Source organism: Prunus avium, chromosome 2 (assembly GCF_965620075.1).
Source record: "Prunus avium chromosome 2, drPruAviu1.hap1.1, whole genome shotgun sequence".
Taxonomy (NCBI): domain Eukaryota; kingdom Viridiplantae; phylum Streptophyta; class Magnoliopsida; order Rosales; family Rosaceae; genus Prunus; species Prunus avium.
In genome coordinates, this window is record NC_142285.1 from 7,346,688 (window position 1) to 7,364,199 (window position 17,512).

Genomic DNA, 17,512 nt, shown 5'->3' on the forward strand with positions numbered 1-17,512 from the left:
TTACCTTTATGAGGCTCGTGGGGCCTTATTTTAGGAGGTGGTGAGGTCAACATGACCACCTATCAACAATATTTATTATATAAAAAAGTACTTATCCTTATTATAAAAATGCATCAAACGGGCTCCAAAGTTGCATTACATGGATTCTAGTCAATCCAATGGTTGGATTTATTTAGAAACTGCCTAAGTTTGTATATTCTAAAAATTCAACATTGGGTTGGAGTGGCACGTAGATCTGCCCTTGTTTTCACATCGAATACTAGTGAACCATAATTTGCTCCTAATTACAAAACCTTACACAATCCTCAACAAGCAAATTAAGAATAGACTGGGGTGGCCAACGAGGTCTAGCCCAATTTAAAGGGTTTAGATAAGCAGACCAATGATCTCGAGTTCAAATCCCTATGGCACTTTGGTAGTGTATGTGTCGAGAAACTACCTCCCCCTTCGTAGTTTAGATTATCGCTTATATTAAAAATAAAATAAAAAAGACTGGGGATGACAAGTTTCCTAGGAGCCAAATCAATCGTAAGGACCTTCTAATTCTGTCCACACAAAAAAAAGACCTAACTTTTTACCCAAAAAAAAAAAATATTCAATGGTAAGGCCCAGGTTAGCCATATCACCATCATCAACTTAATGTTTCAACACATGCCGAAAGCTAAACAGATGGCACACTTAGAATCAAACTCAATTTCCACACACAAAATAAAAGCCACCGTTTTTTTTCCCAGGCCATCTGCGCTCCCTTTAGAACCTCAGTTTGGGAGAAAACCCGACGAACTGAAGCAGTTTTTAATTGCTGTTTCTTCCACTTCCACTGCTCTTTTTTTTTTCTTGTTCTTTCCAATCCTTACTGAGGTGAAGAAACTGTTGAAGAGAATATGACACATGCAGAATTGCAGATAAGCATTGATGCATGGAGCGCAGCCAAAATAGGAGATCAAAGAAGAATGTCAAAAAAAGAAGCTCAGCATAGTGAAACCTTAATCAGAATAATGAGACTTTAGAGTTGAAGGCTTTAAGCATAGTGAAACCTTAATCAGAATTAAATTCTAGATATAGTAACAGGTTGTCTAAATATTCTTATGGAAATGATAATTAACATCAATATTCTTATGGAAAAATCTTTAACTTTATCTTAATAGCACTTGATTCACTAAATTGTCTAAGTTTGTGGATGAAGAACCATGTGGACCAGTAGCTTCTTCTGCAAGTTTCTTCCACTCCATGACCTTATTTTTCATCTTCTTACCCTTCTCACCCTCCATTAACTCTTTGACAAGCTTCTCTACCTCATCCCTCTTCACATCATTACTAATCTCCATGCCAATGCCCCATTCATTGCAAGTATAGCGACAGTCCATTTGCTGGTCTGCGAAGAATGGCCAACAGAGCATAGGAACTCCTGCAGTAAGGCTCTCAACCGTTGAATTCCAATCGCTGTGCGTTAAAAATCCTCCAACTGATGGGTGGTTAAGGACATGCTCTTGTGGGCACCACCCAGCTATTAGACTTCTTTCCTTAGTTTCAGCCACAAACTCTGGCGGCAAAATAGCGGATTCTCCAATAACTAGATCAGGTCTAATTACCCAAAAGAATGGACGCTTGCTATTTGCAAGTCCCCACCCAAACTCTACAAGCCGTTCTGGTGTCATGACTGCTATACTACCGAAATTCACATAGACAACTGAGTTTGGTGCCTTGGTGTTTAGCCACTCGAGGCATTCAGTTTCTTCTTTCCATAGACTGTATCCCATTTTCAAAGGGTGTTCTTGTCAAATTTTCCAGGTTAACGGGCCGAGGGCCCACTCCAACAACACCGATACTGTCCCCACTTTACCACCTGCACAATCCTCAGGTGTGGGGTTTTATCACAAAAGGCCTCGGTATTAGTTGGAGTGGGGTAATTCTATTTAAAGTACTCTTTCTCCTTCCCTCTCTCCGATGTGGGACACAATTGGTTTCAACACTCCCCCGCACGTGAGACCCCATTTTGTGGGTCACACGTGGAGATCCACACATCGGCAACCACGTGGAGCCATGTAGGGACTCACCTATCGCGCGGGGCCAAACGGGGACCCACCCATCACGTGGCACCTTTGGCCTACATGGAGCCAAATGGGGACTCACCCATCGCGCGGGGCCAAACGGGGACCCACCCATCACGTGGCAAGTACGGGCCCGCAACCTGGCTCTGATACCATGTCAAATTTTCCAGGTTAACGGGCCGAGGGCCCACTCCAACAACACCGATACTGTCCCCACTTTACCACCTGCACAATCCTCAGTTGTGAGGTTTTATCACAAAAGGCCTCGGTATTAGTTGGAGTAGGGTAATTCTATTTAAAGTACTCTTTCTCCTTCCCTCTCTCCGATGTGGGACACAATTGGTTTCAACAGTTCTGGTATGTGATTGAGATGCAATTGAAGAGGGCCAACGGTGTACACACGGGGAAGCATAGATGAGAGAGCATCCAAAACATCTGACTCCAAGGCATCAAAAGTATGAAGAACAACTGCTGAAGCTTCATGAGCTCTATCGGTTGCTTCCATGGCGAAGTTAAATACAATGTCATCCGGATTTGTGGTTTCCAAGAAGGTCGGGAGATCCCTCAAACGGATATCTCTCATTCCCGGGATCCAATCTATTACGGTGTCCAGATAGCCATTTGTGAAACAGCTCTCATCTGCACTAGACAAATGAAATTCAATTGAAGAAACATTTCATTTGCATGTTTAGAAACAAGCAGTTAAGAGTTAACCATAAGTTAAACAACAATTGCTTCAATTAATAGTTTATATATTTCACCTTTGAGTGGAGCAAGTCCTTTTTCGACCACAGTGCGAAGTTGTTTAATTCCCATGAAGCTGCATGCAGCTATAGTGTAGAACAGGACTATAGGGACTCCGATTTCTTCAGCAGCTGTGATTGTGAACGTGGACATGAAACCATCTGAAACTATGCAAGTCACAGGAGGATTGCTGGATGTTGACATGGCATCATTGTTGAGTTTCGCAAGGAGGGCAAGAAAGGGAGCTAAGAAATTTTGTTTTCTGACGGATTCACAAAGCAAGGTGACATCTTGTGTGGCATCTTCATCTGAATTCGGAAGGCTATCCGAGATGGCTTCGAATTGAAAATCAGGCAAGCCATCAAGGGAATTGGGTCCTAGAGATTTAAGAAAGCGCTTGTGATTGAACTCTGTGTTAACAAAGGTTATATGAAAACCTCTTTGGTGGAGGAGCTTTGCAAATTTAAGCATTGCCTTTATATGACTTTGAGCAGGAACTGGAATGCAAACAGCATGTGGCTTAGTAGCTACTTCTGTGGAATCTGTTGTGAATTAATGACTAACTCACTGCCCTTAAGGATCTTGTTGTTGATGGACTTTAGACAAAGAACTCAATGATGGATGAGTCTTACACACACACACAGAAATTAACCAAGCACAAATGACACAAGTGTTTATAGAGGTTCAGCAAATTGCCTACATCCTCTTTGGTGATCACCTTGAGAAATTTCACTAATGAAGATAGGTTACAACTTTGGTTTACAAAGGAAACCCCCTTAGAACACTACCCTCACAATCTGTTTCTCTCACACCCTTGCTCAACACCTTGATACACTTAGAGAACTCTCTTGCTCTCCCCTTGGCTTTCTTGACAAACTGAAACCTATCACCAGAAACTAACAAACTTCTGCTTCAGCCACTTCCTAATTATCCAACTTGTTTTCTCCTCTTGTGTTATCTTACTTCATCACATTACCTACACAAGCCAATGGACAAGAGATAGGATATCTGATTGTCCTCCACGTTCTTTCCTTTTAGTCACCACTTAGACTAAGGGTCAGATCAAGTAGGTAATACAATCCCACTCAGCCACCTATGACTTACACCAGAAAATGGAGAGTGATATCTTTGAAATAAGATAACCAATTAGCCATGAGTGCTCTCCCAACTATCCAGCAGGTAGTCAACGTTCATTTAACTCAGAAGTGACCCACAAAGCCTCTGAAATCTTGTGGAAAGCGATAGCCATCGAAAACACAGTTGAAAACACGTAAGAAATCGTCACAGCACGACTGGGACGACCGGTCGCCAGTGGCGACCGGTCGCTTTTGGTTTTTCCTCCAGACCTTGAATCTGCTTCTAAACGACCGGTCGCAAATGTCAAGCGACCGGTCGCTCATGTTCCTGCGACCGGTCGCAAAGAACTAGCGACCGGTCGCTCCTTGGTTTAGCTCCAGACTTCGAATCTGCTTCAAAACGACCGGTCGCAAATGTCCAGCGACCGGTCGCTTTTAGGCAGATTCAAAATCATCCTTTGAGCGCCAAAAACTTTGTATCCTTTTAGGTGAGCCATTTTTCCAACAATCTCCACCATGGCGAGCCTAATACTCCTTGTGGACATCATTGCCTTCCAGGACATCTGTAATGTCTTGAGAATCGCCCTGATAACTCTCAAGAACTCCACCTCAATCTTTAGCATGTAACAAGATTGAGCAAGCTCAAACAATGCTTGAACTTTGCTGCTGTGACTGGCTTTGTTAGGCAATCTGAAGCGTTCTCATTTGTATGAACCTTCATTATTGTGATGTCTCCATCATTCACCCAATCCCTAATCCGGTGGTATCTCACATCAATGTGTTTGGACCTCCCATGGAACACTTGATTCTTCACTAAGCAAATAGCACTTTGACTGTCACTTAGAATCACCGCCAAGTCTTGAGCTATCCCGAATTCCTTTGCCAATCTCTTCAGCCATACCGCTTCTTTTGAAGCTTCCGTTAACGCCATATACTCCGCTTCCGTAGTAGACAAGGCACTAACCGATTGTAACACTGCTCTCCAACTAATCGGTCCTCCACCACAAGTGAAGACATATCCTGTGGTGGATCTCCTCTTGTCTAAATCTCCTGCATAATCAGAATCTACATACCCCGACACACATGCCTTTCCTTGTTGTCTTTCAAACAATATCCCAAGCCTTTTGGTGCCCTTCAAGTACCTGAGAATCCATTTTGCTGCTGTCCAATGTTGCCTTCCAGGATTCGCCATATACCTTGACACCACACTAACGGCTTGGGCTAAGTCGGGGCGTGTGCACACCATTGCATACATGAGACACCCTACCAAGCTTGCATATGGAACTTTACTCATTTCTTCCTTCTCCACATTCGTAGAAGGACATTCTTTTGCACTTAACTTAAAATGCTCCGCCAAAGGAGTAGACACCGGTTTGCAATCCATCATATTAAACCTTTCAAGTATCTTGGAAATGTACTTGCTTTGTGACAGCCACAACTTGCCTTCCTTTCTGTCTCTCCTTATCTCCATTCCTAGGATCTTTTGTGCAGCACCAAGATCCTTCATGTCAAACTCCCTTCCAAGCAATGTCTTCAAATTCTGGATTTTTGACATGTCCTTACATGCAATTAGCATGTCATCAACATAAAGAAGCAAAAGGATGAAGTTACCATCCTTGAATGCATGAGAGTAAACACAACAATCAGATTCACATCTTCTATACCCAATCTTCATCATGTAAGAATCAAAGCATTTATTCCACTGTCTTGGAGATTGCTTCAGCCCATACAAAGACTTCTTCAACCTACAAACCAGATTTTCCTTCCCTGCTTCAATGAACCCTTGAGGTTGGCTCATGTAGATGTCTTCCTCCAATTCCCCATGAAGGAAAGCAGTCTTCACATCCATTTGCTCCACCTCCATGTCCTCTTGTGCTACTATGGAGAGTAGTAGTCGTATAGAAGTATGTTTCACCACCGGAGAGAAGATTTCATCATAATCAACTCCCTCCTTTTGCAAGAATCCTTTTGCCACCAACCGAGCTTTGAATAAGGTGGAACCTTTCTCATGCATTTCTTCTTTCTTCCTAAACACCCATTTGCAGCCAATAACCTTGCGACCTTTGGGTTTAGGAACTAACTCCCAAACTGAGTTTTGGTGTAGAGATTCCATCTCTTGCATCATAGCTTCCATCCAACTTTCCCGTTCCTTGTTCTCAACAGCTTCTTGGAACGTGGTTGGTTCTTCTTCACTAGCATTTAGGGCATAGTGAACTGCATCCATCTCCCATCCAAACCTTTGAGGTGGTTTGATGGTTCTCTTGGGCTTGGATCGAGCTATAGATGATGGCTCCACCTGTTCTTGAGCCTCTTCTTCTTCTTGAGTGTGTTGTTGATGCTGCCCAGCTTCTTCCTCTTCAATGTCAGACTCCACCTCCTCCTGAACGTCTTCAGTTGGCTGTTTCCGTGAAGTCATTCTTGACACCTTCTTGAGTGGAACTTCAATGGTTGTTTCTTTCTCAACAACATCCTCCTTTGCCTCTGAATTCTTGACTTTGTTCATAGGTATGGTCTTCTCATCAAACACAACATTTCTGCTGAGTATCTTCTTGTGGTTCACAGGATCCCATAGCTTGTAGCCCTTCACACCACTCTCAAATCCAATGAAAATGCATTCAAGAGACTTTGGCTTCAACTTGGATCTTTCATCACTAGGAATAAGTGCATATGCACTGCACCCAAACACCTTAAGATTCGAATAATCGATTGACTTAGTAGACCATACTTCCTCTGCACACTTGAACTCAAGATTTCTTGAAGGCGATCGGTTAACCAAATAGGCAGCGTGGTTAACCGTTTCTGCCCAAAAAGATTCGGGCAACCCTGCATGAATTCTCATACATCTCTCACGCTCCATGAGAGTTCGGTTCATCCTCTCCGCAGCTCCATTTTGTTGGGGTGTCTTCTTCACGGTAAAGTGCCTCTTAATGCCTTCACTTTTGCAAAACTCAAGGAACTTGCTGTCCTTATATTCACCACCATTGTCACTCTTTAGGATCTTGATCTTCCTTCCGGTTAGGTTCTGTACTTCCGCCTTCCACTCTTTGAATTTGGTGAAGACCTCAGATTTCTCCTTCATGAAGTAGACCCAAACCTTCCTGGAAAAATCATCCAAGAAAGTCACGAAATAGCGAGCTCCACCCTTTGATTTAACCGGTGATGGCCCCCATACATCCGTGTGAATATAATCTAGCACACCCGTGCTTTCTTCCTCTTTGTTTCGCTGCTTGAAAGCTATTTTTGATTGCTTTCCCATGGTACAGAATTTGCAGAACTCAAGCTTGCAACTTTGAACACCTTTCAACAATTTTCTGTTGTGTAGTTCCTGCATGCCCCTCTCACTCATGTGCCCTAGCCTCAAATGCCAAAGCTGAGTTTCATCTTCCGAGTCCTTGCTTGTAGATACAGCTGCTCCACCTATGATTGTTGTACCATACAACCTATATAGACAGTTAGGTTGAATCTCCCCCTTCATAATCACAAGTGAACCTTTTGAGACTATGAGTTTCCCTCCATTTGCTTTGAATGAATAACCATTCTTATCAAGAGTTCCAAGGGAAATGAGATTCTTACGCAACTTTGGAATGTGCCTTACCATTCCAAGCGTCCTAACAGCCCCATCATGCATCTTCACCTTGATTGTACCAGTGCCTTTGACTCTACACATTGAGCCATCCCCCATCATCACTTCACTGCTATCTTCTTTCTCATACGTGTCAAACCACTCCTTGTTTGAGCACATATGATATGAGCACCCGGAATCCAAAATCCAATCGGAAGAGGAACACCTTGAAGAATTAGCCAATGCATTTGTTTTTACATTGCTATTAACACACAAAAGCTCACCATCACTTTCTGTGACATCCTCAGCTGTGTTTGCTGCATTCTTCCCTTTGTTCTTCTTCTCCTTCCATATGGGGCAATTCTTTTTCCAATGCTCCTTTGACCCACACTCGAAACAACCATCTTTCGCCTTGGATTTGGACCTTCCTCTATTGCCTTTCTTGCCTTCACGCTTCTTTGAACGGCCTCTCTCTCCGGTCTTTGCAACTAGACCTTCGCCTTGAGAGTTTTCTCCCGAACGTTGAGTCATCCTATGGTGTGTCATGATGTCTTGCACCACAGGCTCAAAATCAAGAGTAACCTTTCCGAACATAAGAGTGGTTCGGAAGTGTTTATAGGACGGAGGCAAGGATGTCAACAACATAAGAGCCTTATCCTCCGGACTATAAATTACATCCATTCTCTGCAAGTCAGCAACACATCTATTGAAACTACTTAGATGTTCCATTAGATTTCCTCCCTCCTCCATCTTAAGATTCAGGAGTTCTTCCTTGAGGAAGAGTTTGTTAGACAACGATTTCCCTGCAAACATCTCTTCGAGCTTCTCCCATGTTTGCTTCGCTGTATCCTTTATCACGTTGATGAGCACCTCATCGGAGAGATAGTTTTCGATAGCTCCCCTGGCTAACTCGTCAAGAACTCCCCACTCATCATCCGTCATGCTTGCTGGCTTCTTCTCCTTGCCAACCAACACAACATGGAGTTGTTGTTGTGTAAGAGCTGACTTCATCCTTCGTTGCCAAAGAGTGAAGTTCTCCTTCCCTGTGAAAGGCTTTAACTTCACCTTCATGCTTGCTGCCTGTGGTGGCTTCAGATGCTGTGAACTGCTACCACTCTCAGCTTCCATGTCACTTGCCATCTTCAACACACTAGCACTCCAAGAGAAGAACTAGCTCCAGCTGCCAAACACAGCTCTGATACCACTTGTTGTGAATTAATGACTAACTCACTGCCCTTAAAGATCTTGTTGTTGATGGACTTTAGACAAAGAACTCAATGATGGATGAGTCTTACACACACACACAGAAATTAACCAAGCACAAATGACACAAGTGTTTATAGAGGTTCAGCAAATTGCCTACATCCTCTTTGGTGATCACCTTGAGAAATTTCACTAATGAAGATAGGTTACAACTTTGGTTTACAAAGGAAACCCCCTTAGAACACTACCCTCACAATCTGTTTCTCTCACACCCTTGCTCAACACCTTGATACACTTAGAGAACTCTCTTGCTCTCCCCTTGGCTTTCTTGACAAACTGAAACCTATCACCAGAAACTAACAAACTTCTGCTTCAGCCACTTCCTAATTATCCAACTTGTTTTCTCCTCTTGTGTTATCTTACTTCATCCCATTACCTACACAAGCCAATGGACAAGAGATAGGATATCTGATTGTCCTCCACGTTCTTTCCTTTTAGTCACCACTTAGACTAAGGGTCAGATCAAGTAGGTAATACAATCCCACTCAGCCACCTCCCACTTACACCAGAAAATGGAGAATGATATCTTTGAAATAAGATAACCAATTAGCCATGAGTGCTCTCCCAACTATCCAGCAGGTAGTCAACGTTCATTTAACTCAGAAGTGACCCACAAAGCCTCTGAAATCTTGTGGAAAGCGATAGCCATCGAAAACACAGTTGAAAACACGTAAGAAATCGTCACAGCACGACTGGGACGACCGGTCGCCAGGAACTGGCGACCGGTCGCTTTTGGTTTTTCCTCCAGACCTTGAATCTGCTTCTAAACGACCGGTCGCAAATGTCAAGCGACCGGTCGCTCATGTTCCTGCGACCGGTCGCAAAGAACTAGCGACCGGTCGCTCCTTGGTTTAGCTCCAGACTTCGAATCTGCTTCAAAACGACCGGTCGCAAATGTCCAGCGACCGGTCGCTTTTAGGCAGATTCAAAATCATCCTTTGAGCGCCAAAAACTTTGTATCCTTTTAGGTGAGCCATTTTTCCAACAGAATCCATCTTAGCTTTTGTATGTGCATTGCAGTGCTTGCAAATGCAGATTATTTATACAGCAAAACTGAGCTACTTTTCAATGTGTCCTATTTTGGCTCTCTGTTTTTTCCCTCAGTCAAAATAGGAAACTGAGGATAATGTCAAAAAAGGAGGTCGCCAGATAAATTGAGGTAATGAGATGAAGTAGCAGAGTCAAAATAGGAATCTTCACTTTACCTGCAACATAAATAACTATATAGTGGTAGAAATTGTTACTTATAATAATATAAATAACTAATAGTCTACAAATTATGATTAAATCTTTATAATAATATAATCCAGAAGTTAGTCATTGGTTGATAGATAGTCAAATTTTCGACGCACAAATATGTGTGCAAAGAAAAATCAGTTGATCAAGACAACAAGGAAACTACTTGATCAATCAAGACAAAAAGAATAAGACTTAGACTTCGGTTTCTTGCCGATGTAAGGATAATTTGGTTCATTATTTCCCCTCTTCAATTCTGTAATTTTGTGTTACAGTATCACCCTTTTTTTAATACTGCCAAACTCAACAACTTGATTTGGTGTCATGACCGTTATACTCCCAACCAATCAAGAATCATGTATATACCTCCAATAATTAAGAGAAATTTATAATAAAACACATTTCTAGCATTGATTTTACATATAAACCCTAAAAGCTTTTAATTGAAGAAAGAAAACAAAACTCAAAAAGGACCAGGTGTAGTATTTTTTTAAATTTGAATGATGTGTGAAATACCATTAGTATCCTGGCATTATGATTTTTAGGGCAAAAAAAACATTGATGACATTGTTGTAGTTTTTTGGTTTTTCAAGGATAGGAGCTCGTGTGGTACATTTAGAGCAACTCCACCCATTTGCCCCTTGCCATGGCAAGGGGGGGCTAGGGCAGCCACTATTCACGTGAATAGTGGTTGCCCTTGCAAATAGTAAATTTTGTGTTTCCACCCATTGCCATGGCTAAGGGCAATTACTATTCATTTTTTTGTTTTTTTCACAATTTTTTTTACCTCAATAATTAATTTGGATAATATTTTCGGATAAGATTTCCGGGTTCCTACGTGTCATGACTATTCATAATCGGATAAAATTTCGGGATAAGATTTTTGGGTTCAATTTTCGGATGAATTTCAAAATTCAAATTTCAGATAAAAATTTGGGTTCAAATTTTGGATGAATTTCAAAATTCAAATTTCGGATGAATTTCAAAATTCAAATTTCAGCTCAATTTGGGTTCAAATTTCGGATGAATTTCAAATTTCAGATAAGATTTTCATCCAATCAAATCAAGCCACGTGGCATCTCTATCTTGCCAAAATATTCTATAAAACCAGAGGCTCAGCTCATACCTCTCACACCACATCTTTCTATATTTTCATTTCTCAGAGTTTAGAATTCATACTCAATTCATTCTCAATGGAAGATTTTAGGAGAAGCTTGGAGAGGCAAGAGCGAGAAAGAAATGAGAGAAATCGTAGAGCAGATGAAATCAATGAGTTGCAGAGACAAGTTGATGAACAAGTTGTCATAGCAGTGGCTTTGCAAGATGAAGAGAACCAAGGTCGCCGCCATGGTTCACGAGTCGGCCGCCGAAAGAATGTGGACAGACATAGGCATTCTCGGGGTAAGAATCTTTTGGAAGATTATTTTATCCCAACTTCTTTGTACTCTAATGTTGATTTTCGAAGGCGATTTAGAGTGGCACCCCATGTGTTCAATAAAATCATGCATGATATTTGCAATCATGATGCATACTTTGTTCAAAAGTGTGATGCTACTGGTACTTTGGGACTTCTTCCGGAGCAAAAGCTTACTGTTGTTATACGAATGTTGGCGTATGGAGCATCTACAAAAAGCCGAAGCTCGAGGATTTCCAGGAATGGTTGGCAGCATCGACTGCATGCACTGGCAATGGAAGAATTGCCCAACTGCCTGGCAAGGTGATTACGGAAATAGAAAAGGCCAAAAAAGTATCATCCTTGAAGCCGTTGCTGGCTTCGACACATGGGTTTGGCATGCCTTCTTTGGAGTTCCTGGATCCCAAAATGACCTCAACGTGCTGGGTCAATCCCCGGTCTTCAACGATGTTTTGAGAGGCCAAGGCCCCAATATCACCTATGAAGTCAACAATACAGTCTACCAGACGGGATATTATCTAGCTGACGGCATCTACCCGAGGTGGACCACATTTGTCAAATCCATTCCGAATCCCCGATCCCAGAAGGAAAAATTATTTGCTACCTATCAAGAAAAATACAGGAAAGATGTCGAAATGTGTTTTGGCATCCTTCAAGCTCGGTGGTTGATTATTCGAGGTGCAGCCCGTATGTTTGATGAGGAGGTCCTCAGAAGCATTATGATGACTTGCATCATCCTCCATAATATGATTGTGGAGGATGAGTATGATTATGAAGTTGAAGAGGTCTACGAATCGGATCCCATGAACACGGCTTTGACACGAATTTATGAAAGGCCCATGGGGCCAAGTGGAGAACCGTTTGAACCGGAGCCGTTGGTTAGGGATGGTCGTTTCATGACCCGTATGATAGATCGATATCAAGAGATGCAATCTTCGTATGTTCATGAAAGGCGTCAACGTGACTTGATGGCGCATCTATGGGCGGTGATAGGCAATCAAGATGAATGATGGAGCATAGATGCTTTGGTTATGTTTTATTTAGTTATGGTTTGGTTGTGTTGTTTTTTATTTATTATGGTTTGGTTGTGGTTTTTTATTTATTATGGTTTGGTTGTGGTTTGTAGTTTTTTTTTATTTTAATTATGTTTTGTTTGATGTATGGAATATGTTGAATAAAAAGGTCTTTTATTGAATGCTTTGTTTATTAAATAAAGAAATCCAATACAAGTCATTAAGAATTACTACTACTAAAATAAAAAACATGAATTACAACAACTTTAATAGAAAACATGAAAAATACAAATACATAAAAGGTATGCCAACTAATTTAATGGTTTTCATCATTTAACCAATCCGTGTTGCTAGGCCCATCATCTTGGAAAAGTCTTTTTCTTCTCATAACATCCCTGCGTTCTAGCTTCCAAAATTGTTTTGTTTCAGGGGACATATGGCTTGTATCCATCGCCATGGTTTCCCGATCCGTCTTCTCCATATCTTTTTTGCGCAAATACTCCCTTTCTTGTGAAAACTCGGCTTGAATTGCCATCTCGTTATCTTGGCGTTTCTACTCCAGTTCAATTCTTATGGCATTTTGCCTTGCAATTTCCTCCAAAAACTTTGAATTACTATTACTTGAATTACCCGCTTTTTTTGCCTTCGCAGCCTTTTGGCCAATGGGCCTCGGCTCCTTTTCGATGGGTGAGTCTTCACTCATAGGGGAATCGAGAGGTGACTCCGATGTCATTGAACCACGGAGTGGCGTCTCATTTAACACAACGGGGGGACCCGTGGGAATAATTATGAAGCGTTTGCAATATTTCACCACATCCCAACATTCATGATGGTTGAAACTTTTTTTGCCACCCCCGGTTGCACCGAACCACATCTGTGCTTGAATCATCTATTTAACAAAAAAAAATGGAAGTGCGAGAAATATTTAAAATATATTGGATATGCAAGTAACCAAAAAATAAACAAATGGAAATGCAATTAACCTTACAAATAAATTGGAAGTGCAAGAAATATTAAGAAACAATTGGAAATGCAAGAAATATTAACAACATATTGAAAATGCAAGAAATATTAACAACATATTGAAAATGCAAGAAATATTAACAAAATATTTAAAATGCAAGAAATATGAACAAAATATTTAATTTGCAAGAAATATTAACAAAATATTGAAAATGCAATAAATATTAACAAAATATATAAATTAGGACATTAAACTTAATGAAACGAAAATTACAAAATACTTACCTCGTTAGTACGATTTTCCCCGCTTCTACAGTTTTCCATCGCTTTTGACAACGCATCTCTCCATTTTCCCAACTCTTTATTTAGAATTTTCCACCTACTAGATAATGCCATTTCCGTACGAGTAGACCCCGGAATTTTTTCACAAAATTCGGCATGAATTTTTTTCCACATATGAAAAAATTTCATCTCATTGCCTGTCACGGGACAATGACAAACTTGGAGCCAAGCCTCACACATGGAAACATCTTCCATGGTGCTCCACGCCCCTCCGGTTTTGATAGAAGAAGCCATAAAAATAAGAAGAAAAAAAATACAAGGTTAAAGAGAGGAAAATGTTGAATAAAGAGTGAATAATAGTAGAAGTAGAATAAAATGTATAAGGATTGGTGTTGAAAGTGAAGGGTATTAATAGGTATTTATAGAAAAAAAAATTCAGAATTTTTTCGTATTTTTTAAAAAAAATTTCGATTTTTTTTCATAATTTTATTGCCAAAAAATCGCCAGCTGTTGGATTGGAGGAGAGAAGCAGATCGGAGCGCCCAGGTTACGACACCTGTCTTCTAGCCGTTGGTGATCGCGCAGGGCTGACGTCAGCGCGAGCGAATTCAAATTTTTTTAACGTTGGCGCGTGCATTGCACGCGCCAACGTTAAAAAAATTTGATTGCGCTCGCTGACGTCATCCTGACGTCAGCCCAAACCGAGTTTTGGAACTCGGGCTGAACTCGCCTTCGTGCCAGCCCGACTTGCTGGGACCCGCACCTTGCCCGGGCTTGGGCTTACCGCTGGAAACTCCTTTTTTTGCTTTTCTCCCCCCAGCCTTGGGCTAGGCTCATGGATGCACTTGCTCTTAGTCCCTTTGAAAAGTCAAATGGGTTTTTTTCCTAAGAATTGAGTATTGTAGGATTTTTATATATTTTGGGCCCTATTTATGGAGTTCATATATTTTGTCCCAATTTTCTTTGTTCCTCCTCTGGTCCCTATTTGGAATTTTGACACATGTCCTTTCATTTAACACCATGTTTCCCAGCCTTAACAGTGTGAACCTTCCCAACAAAAAAAAAAATCTGTTATCTTCAAATTAAATATAAAATAAAAAAACCCTAACTGCAAACTCTCATCTGCCACGTCGCTTCAATTTCATCACTTCTTGTTTTCATCTTCATTGCTATTCTTCCAAGAGTTCTCTGCACCTCTCCAATGTTTTCAAAATTCAGTGGACAATGTGAATCCATAGCGGTTTAATTTTTGTAACCCAAGACTCGCTCATTATTAGGCCAACCCAACCCAACTCTCTAACACTAGAGTGTACAACGAATTTGGGATAAAGTAATCTTCCAAGAGATTCTTACCTCGAGAGTGCCTACGTCTATTCACGTTCGAGCAACGGCCTTGTTGTGAACCATAGTGGTGTTGGCTTGATTGATCAAGCATACCCACCGTTAAAACAACTTGATCATCTTCTGCTTCCCACTCCCTTTCTTCTTTAGCACGTTTGCACATTCTTTCTTCATTTTCTCACTCAGCCCACTCCAACAATCTCCTCATGTAAGATTTGAAAGAAGAATGTGTTTTGTAAAATTTGATAAATGAAAGGATAGAGAGGATATCTATGATTGGTGTGACTTGAGGGTGTGGTTTTATAATAGGATTTAGAAGATAGAGATGACACGTGGCACAATAGTAGCAACCGAAAATCTTATCCGAAATATGAGATGTGAATTTTATAATAAATATGGACACGTGGCCATCGGAAATCTTATCCAAATATTTTATCTGAAATCTGAGATGTGAATTTTATAATAAATATGGACATGTGGAAACCGAAAATCTTATCTGAATATTTTATCCGAAATATGAGAAGTGATTTTATAATAAATAGGGAGCTTCACTAATATACCCAAAATAGGGGTTGAAATTATAAAATAAAATAAAAAACCCCACATGGAATGCACTTTAGAAACACACCCAAAACTCATTTACTACATAAGAAATTGGTGTTGAAGTTCTTATAAATTACGTGACTACCATTGATCAACTTGAAAGAAGCCCAACACAAAAAACTTACATAGCCCCCAAAACAAGCCCAGCCCAATTTTATAAAAAAAAATCCAAACAATTCATTACAAACAAAACGTCTTGAAAACCGTAGCTTCATTAACGTGTCATGTTATTAATGACTATAATGTTCCACACCTTTACTGTCATGTTGATTAATGGCTGTAATGTTCCAGTCTAGGGTAATAACACTACTAGTTTCCTATGACATCCTATTTCTAATGCATGTCTACCCCTGTAATGTTCCAGTCTAGGGTAATAACATTGCTAGTTTACTGTCATGTTGATTAATGGCTGTAATGTTCCAGTCTAGGGTAATAACACTGCTAGTTTACTGTCATGTTGATTAATGGCTATAATGTTCTAGTGTAGGATAATAACACTATTAGTTTCCTATGACATCCTATTTCTAATGCATGTCTACCCCTGTAATGTTCCAGTCTAGGGTAATAATGCTACTAGTTTCCTATGACATCCTATTTTTAATGCATATCTACCCCTGTAATGTTCCATTCTAGGGTAATAACACTGCTAATTTCCTATGACATCCTATTTTTAATGCATGTCTACCCTTGTAATGTTCCAGTCTAGGGTAATAACACTGCTAGTTTACTGTCATGTTGATTACTGCTTGTCATGTTGCTATTTCTAATACATGTCCACCAAAGAAAAGATGAAGAAAGAACAAACCAAACCAACTCAAAACAAGCCGAGCCTAGATTGTTAATACTATTATGTCATAGAAGTACATTGTTAATACTCTGTCATAGAAGTACATTATTAAACAAAAATGAGATCCATACTGAAATAGTAACAAAAGATAAATCGATCATCAAAGCTTAAAATACATTTCGAAAATCAACTAAAATTTGAAGAGAAACACATAATTGAAGCAAAAGATAAAAAATCTCAAGTCCAAACCAAACGACGACGACAACGATGAGGATGATGACAACAACGACCACGATGACGTGGCGAAAGAGGAGTAGAGCTAAGAGCATCTGATTGAGGTTCATTCGAGATTCCGAACAATCTGGAAAAAAAAAGGTCAATAGAATTAGAACAAGAAATCGAAGGTGAAATATTGAAAATTGTAGATCAGAGATGAAGAATATAATTGGGCCTGAGACTGAGCTTCAATGGAAGCTCCTCTTGCTCCAACACCGAGAAAGCACCGGCGAGAAAGGAGAAAATAAATACGATTTGGTTTTTTGGCAGATATGCTTTTCTGGCAAATCTAGGCAGATCTGATTTTTCTCTCTCAAATCCATAGTACAAGGGCAATATAGGTATTTTACACACACAAATTGTAACATCCCGGTCCGAAAAAGAAATAAATAATTAAATTAAGAGGTTAGAATGAGAAAATAAATTGAAATAAACAAAAAAAAAATTTGATTTGAATTAATTAAGGGTTTTGAAAATAATAAGTATTTACTTAATTTTAAAAGGGGGCAAAAAGGTCATTTTAAGTTCGGGAAGGAATTTGGGAATTTCGATTGTACCGGTGCATAGAGCACGTCGAAACGAGTCCGTAGACACGTAGTGGGCTCAGATCGGAGTTATAACAAGGAAAGTACGATCTAAATACTCCGAGGGGTAAAATCGTAATTGAGGAAAATCAGATTTTAAAAAGGGAGTTTCACTAAAATACCCAAAATGGGGGCTGAAATTATAAAAATACCCAACACCCAAAACACTTTATAAACATACCCAAAACTCATCATTACACACACTCAAAACCCATTTATAAACATACCCAAAACCCATCATTACACACATACCCAAAACCCATTTTGGGTATGTTTCTATGTTTAAATAGTGCTTGGGTATTTTTATAAATACATGT

The 17,512-nt window shown here is 40.2% G+C and overlaps 2 protein-coding genes across 3 annotated transcripts; one reads left to right on the forward strand and one right to left on the reverse strand.

The window, feature by feature from the left end:
* Positions 1–1,136: 1,136 nt before the first annotated feature.
* Positions 1,137–3,345, reverse strand: LOC110768748 (7-deoxyloganetin glucosyltransferase-like). Of its 2 annotated transcripts, XM_088247724.1 has the most exons (4): positions 2,813–3,345; positions 2,387–2,690; positions 1,926–1,930; positions 1,137–1,774 (listed from the first exon to the last, which is right to left on the reverse strand). In XM_088247724.1, the coding sequence occupies exons 1-4, from the start codon at positions 3,264–3,266 to the stop codon at positions 1,137–1,139; spliced, it is 1,401 nt and encodes a 466-aa protein (XP_088103850.1). In that variant the 5' UTR covers positions 3,267–3,345. The 2 variants fall into 2 exon arrangements, with proteins under 2 accessions (XP_088103850.1, XP_088103849.1); XM_088247723.1 differs by lacking the exon at positions 1,926–1,930 and having other exon boundaries at positions 1,137–1,776; positions 2,408–2,690.
* Positions 3,346–11,125: 7,780 nt separating this feature from the next.
* Positions 11,126–12,356, forward strand: LOC110745247 (uncharacterized). The gene is made up of 3 exons (XM_088248505.1): positions 11,126–11,322; positions 11,477–12,050; positions 12,105–12,356. Exons 1-3 carry the CDS (start codon positions 11,126–11,128, stop codon positions 12,354–12,356), a joined length of 1,023 nt encoding a protein of 340 aa, XP_088104631.1.
* The last annotated feature ends 5,156 nt before the right edge of the window (positions 12,357–17,512 follow it).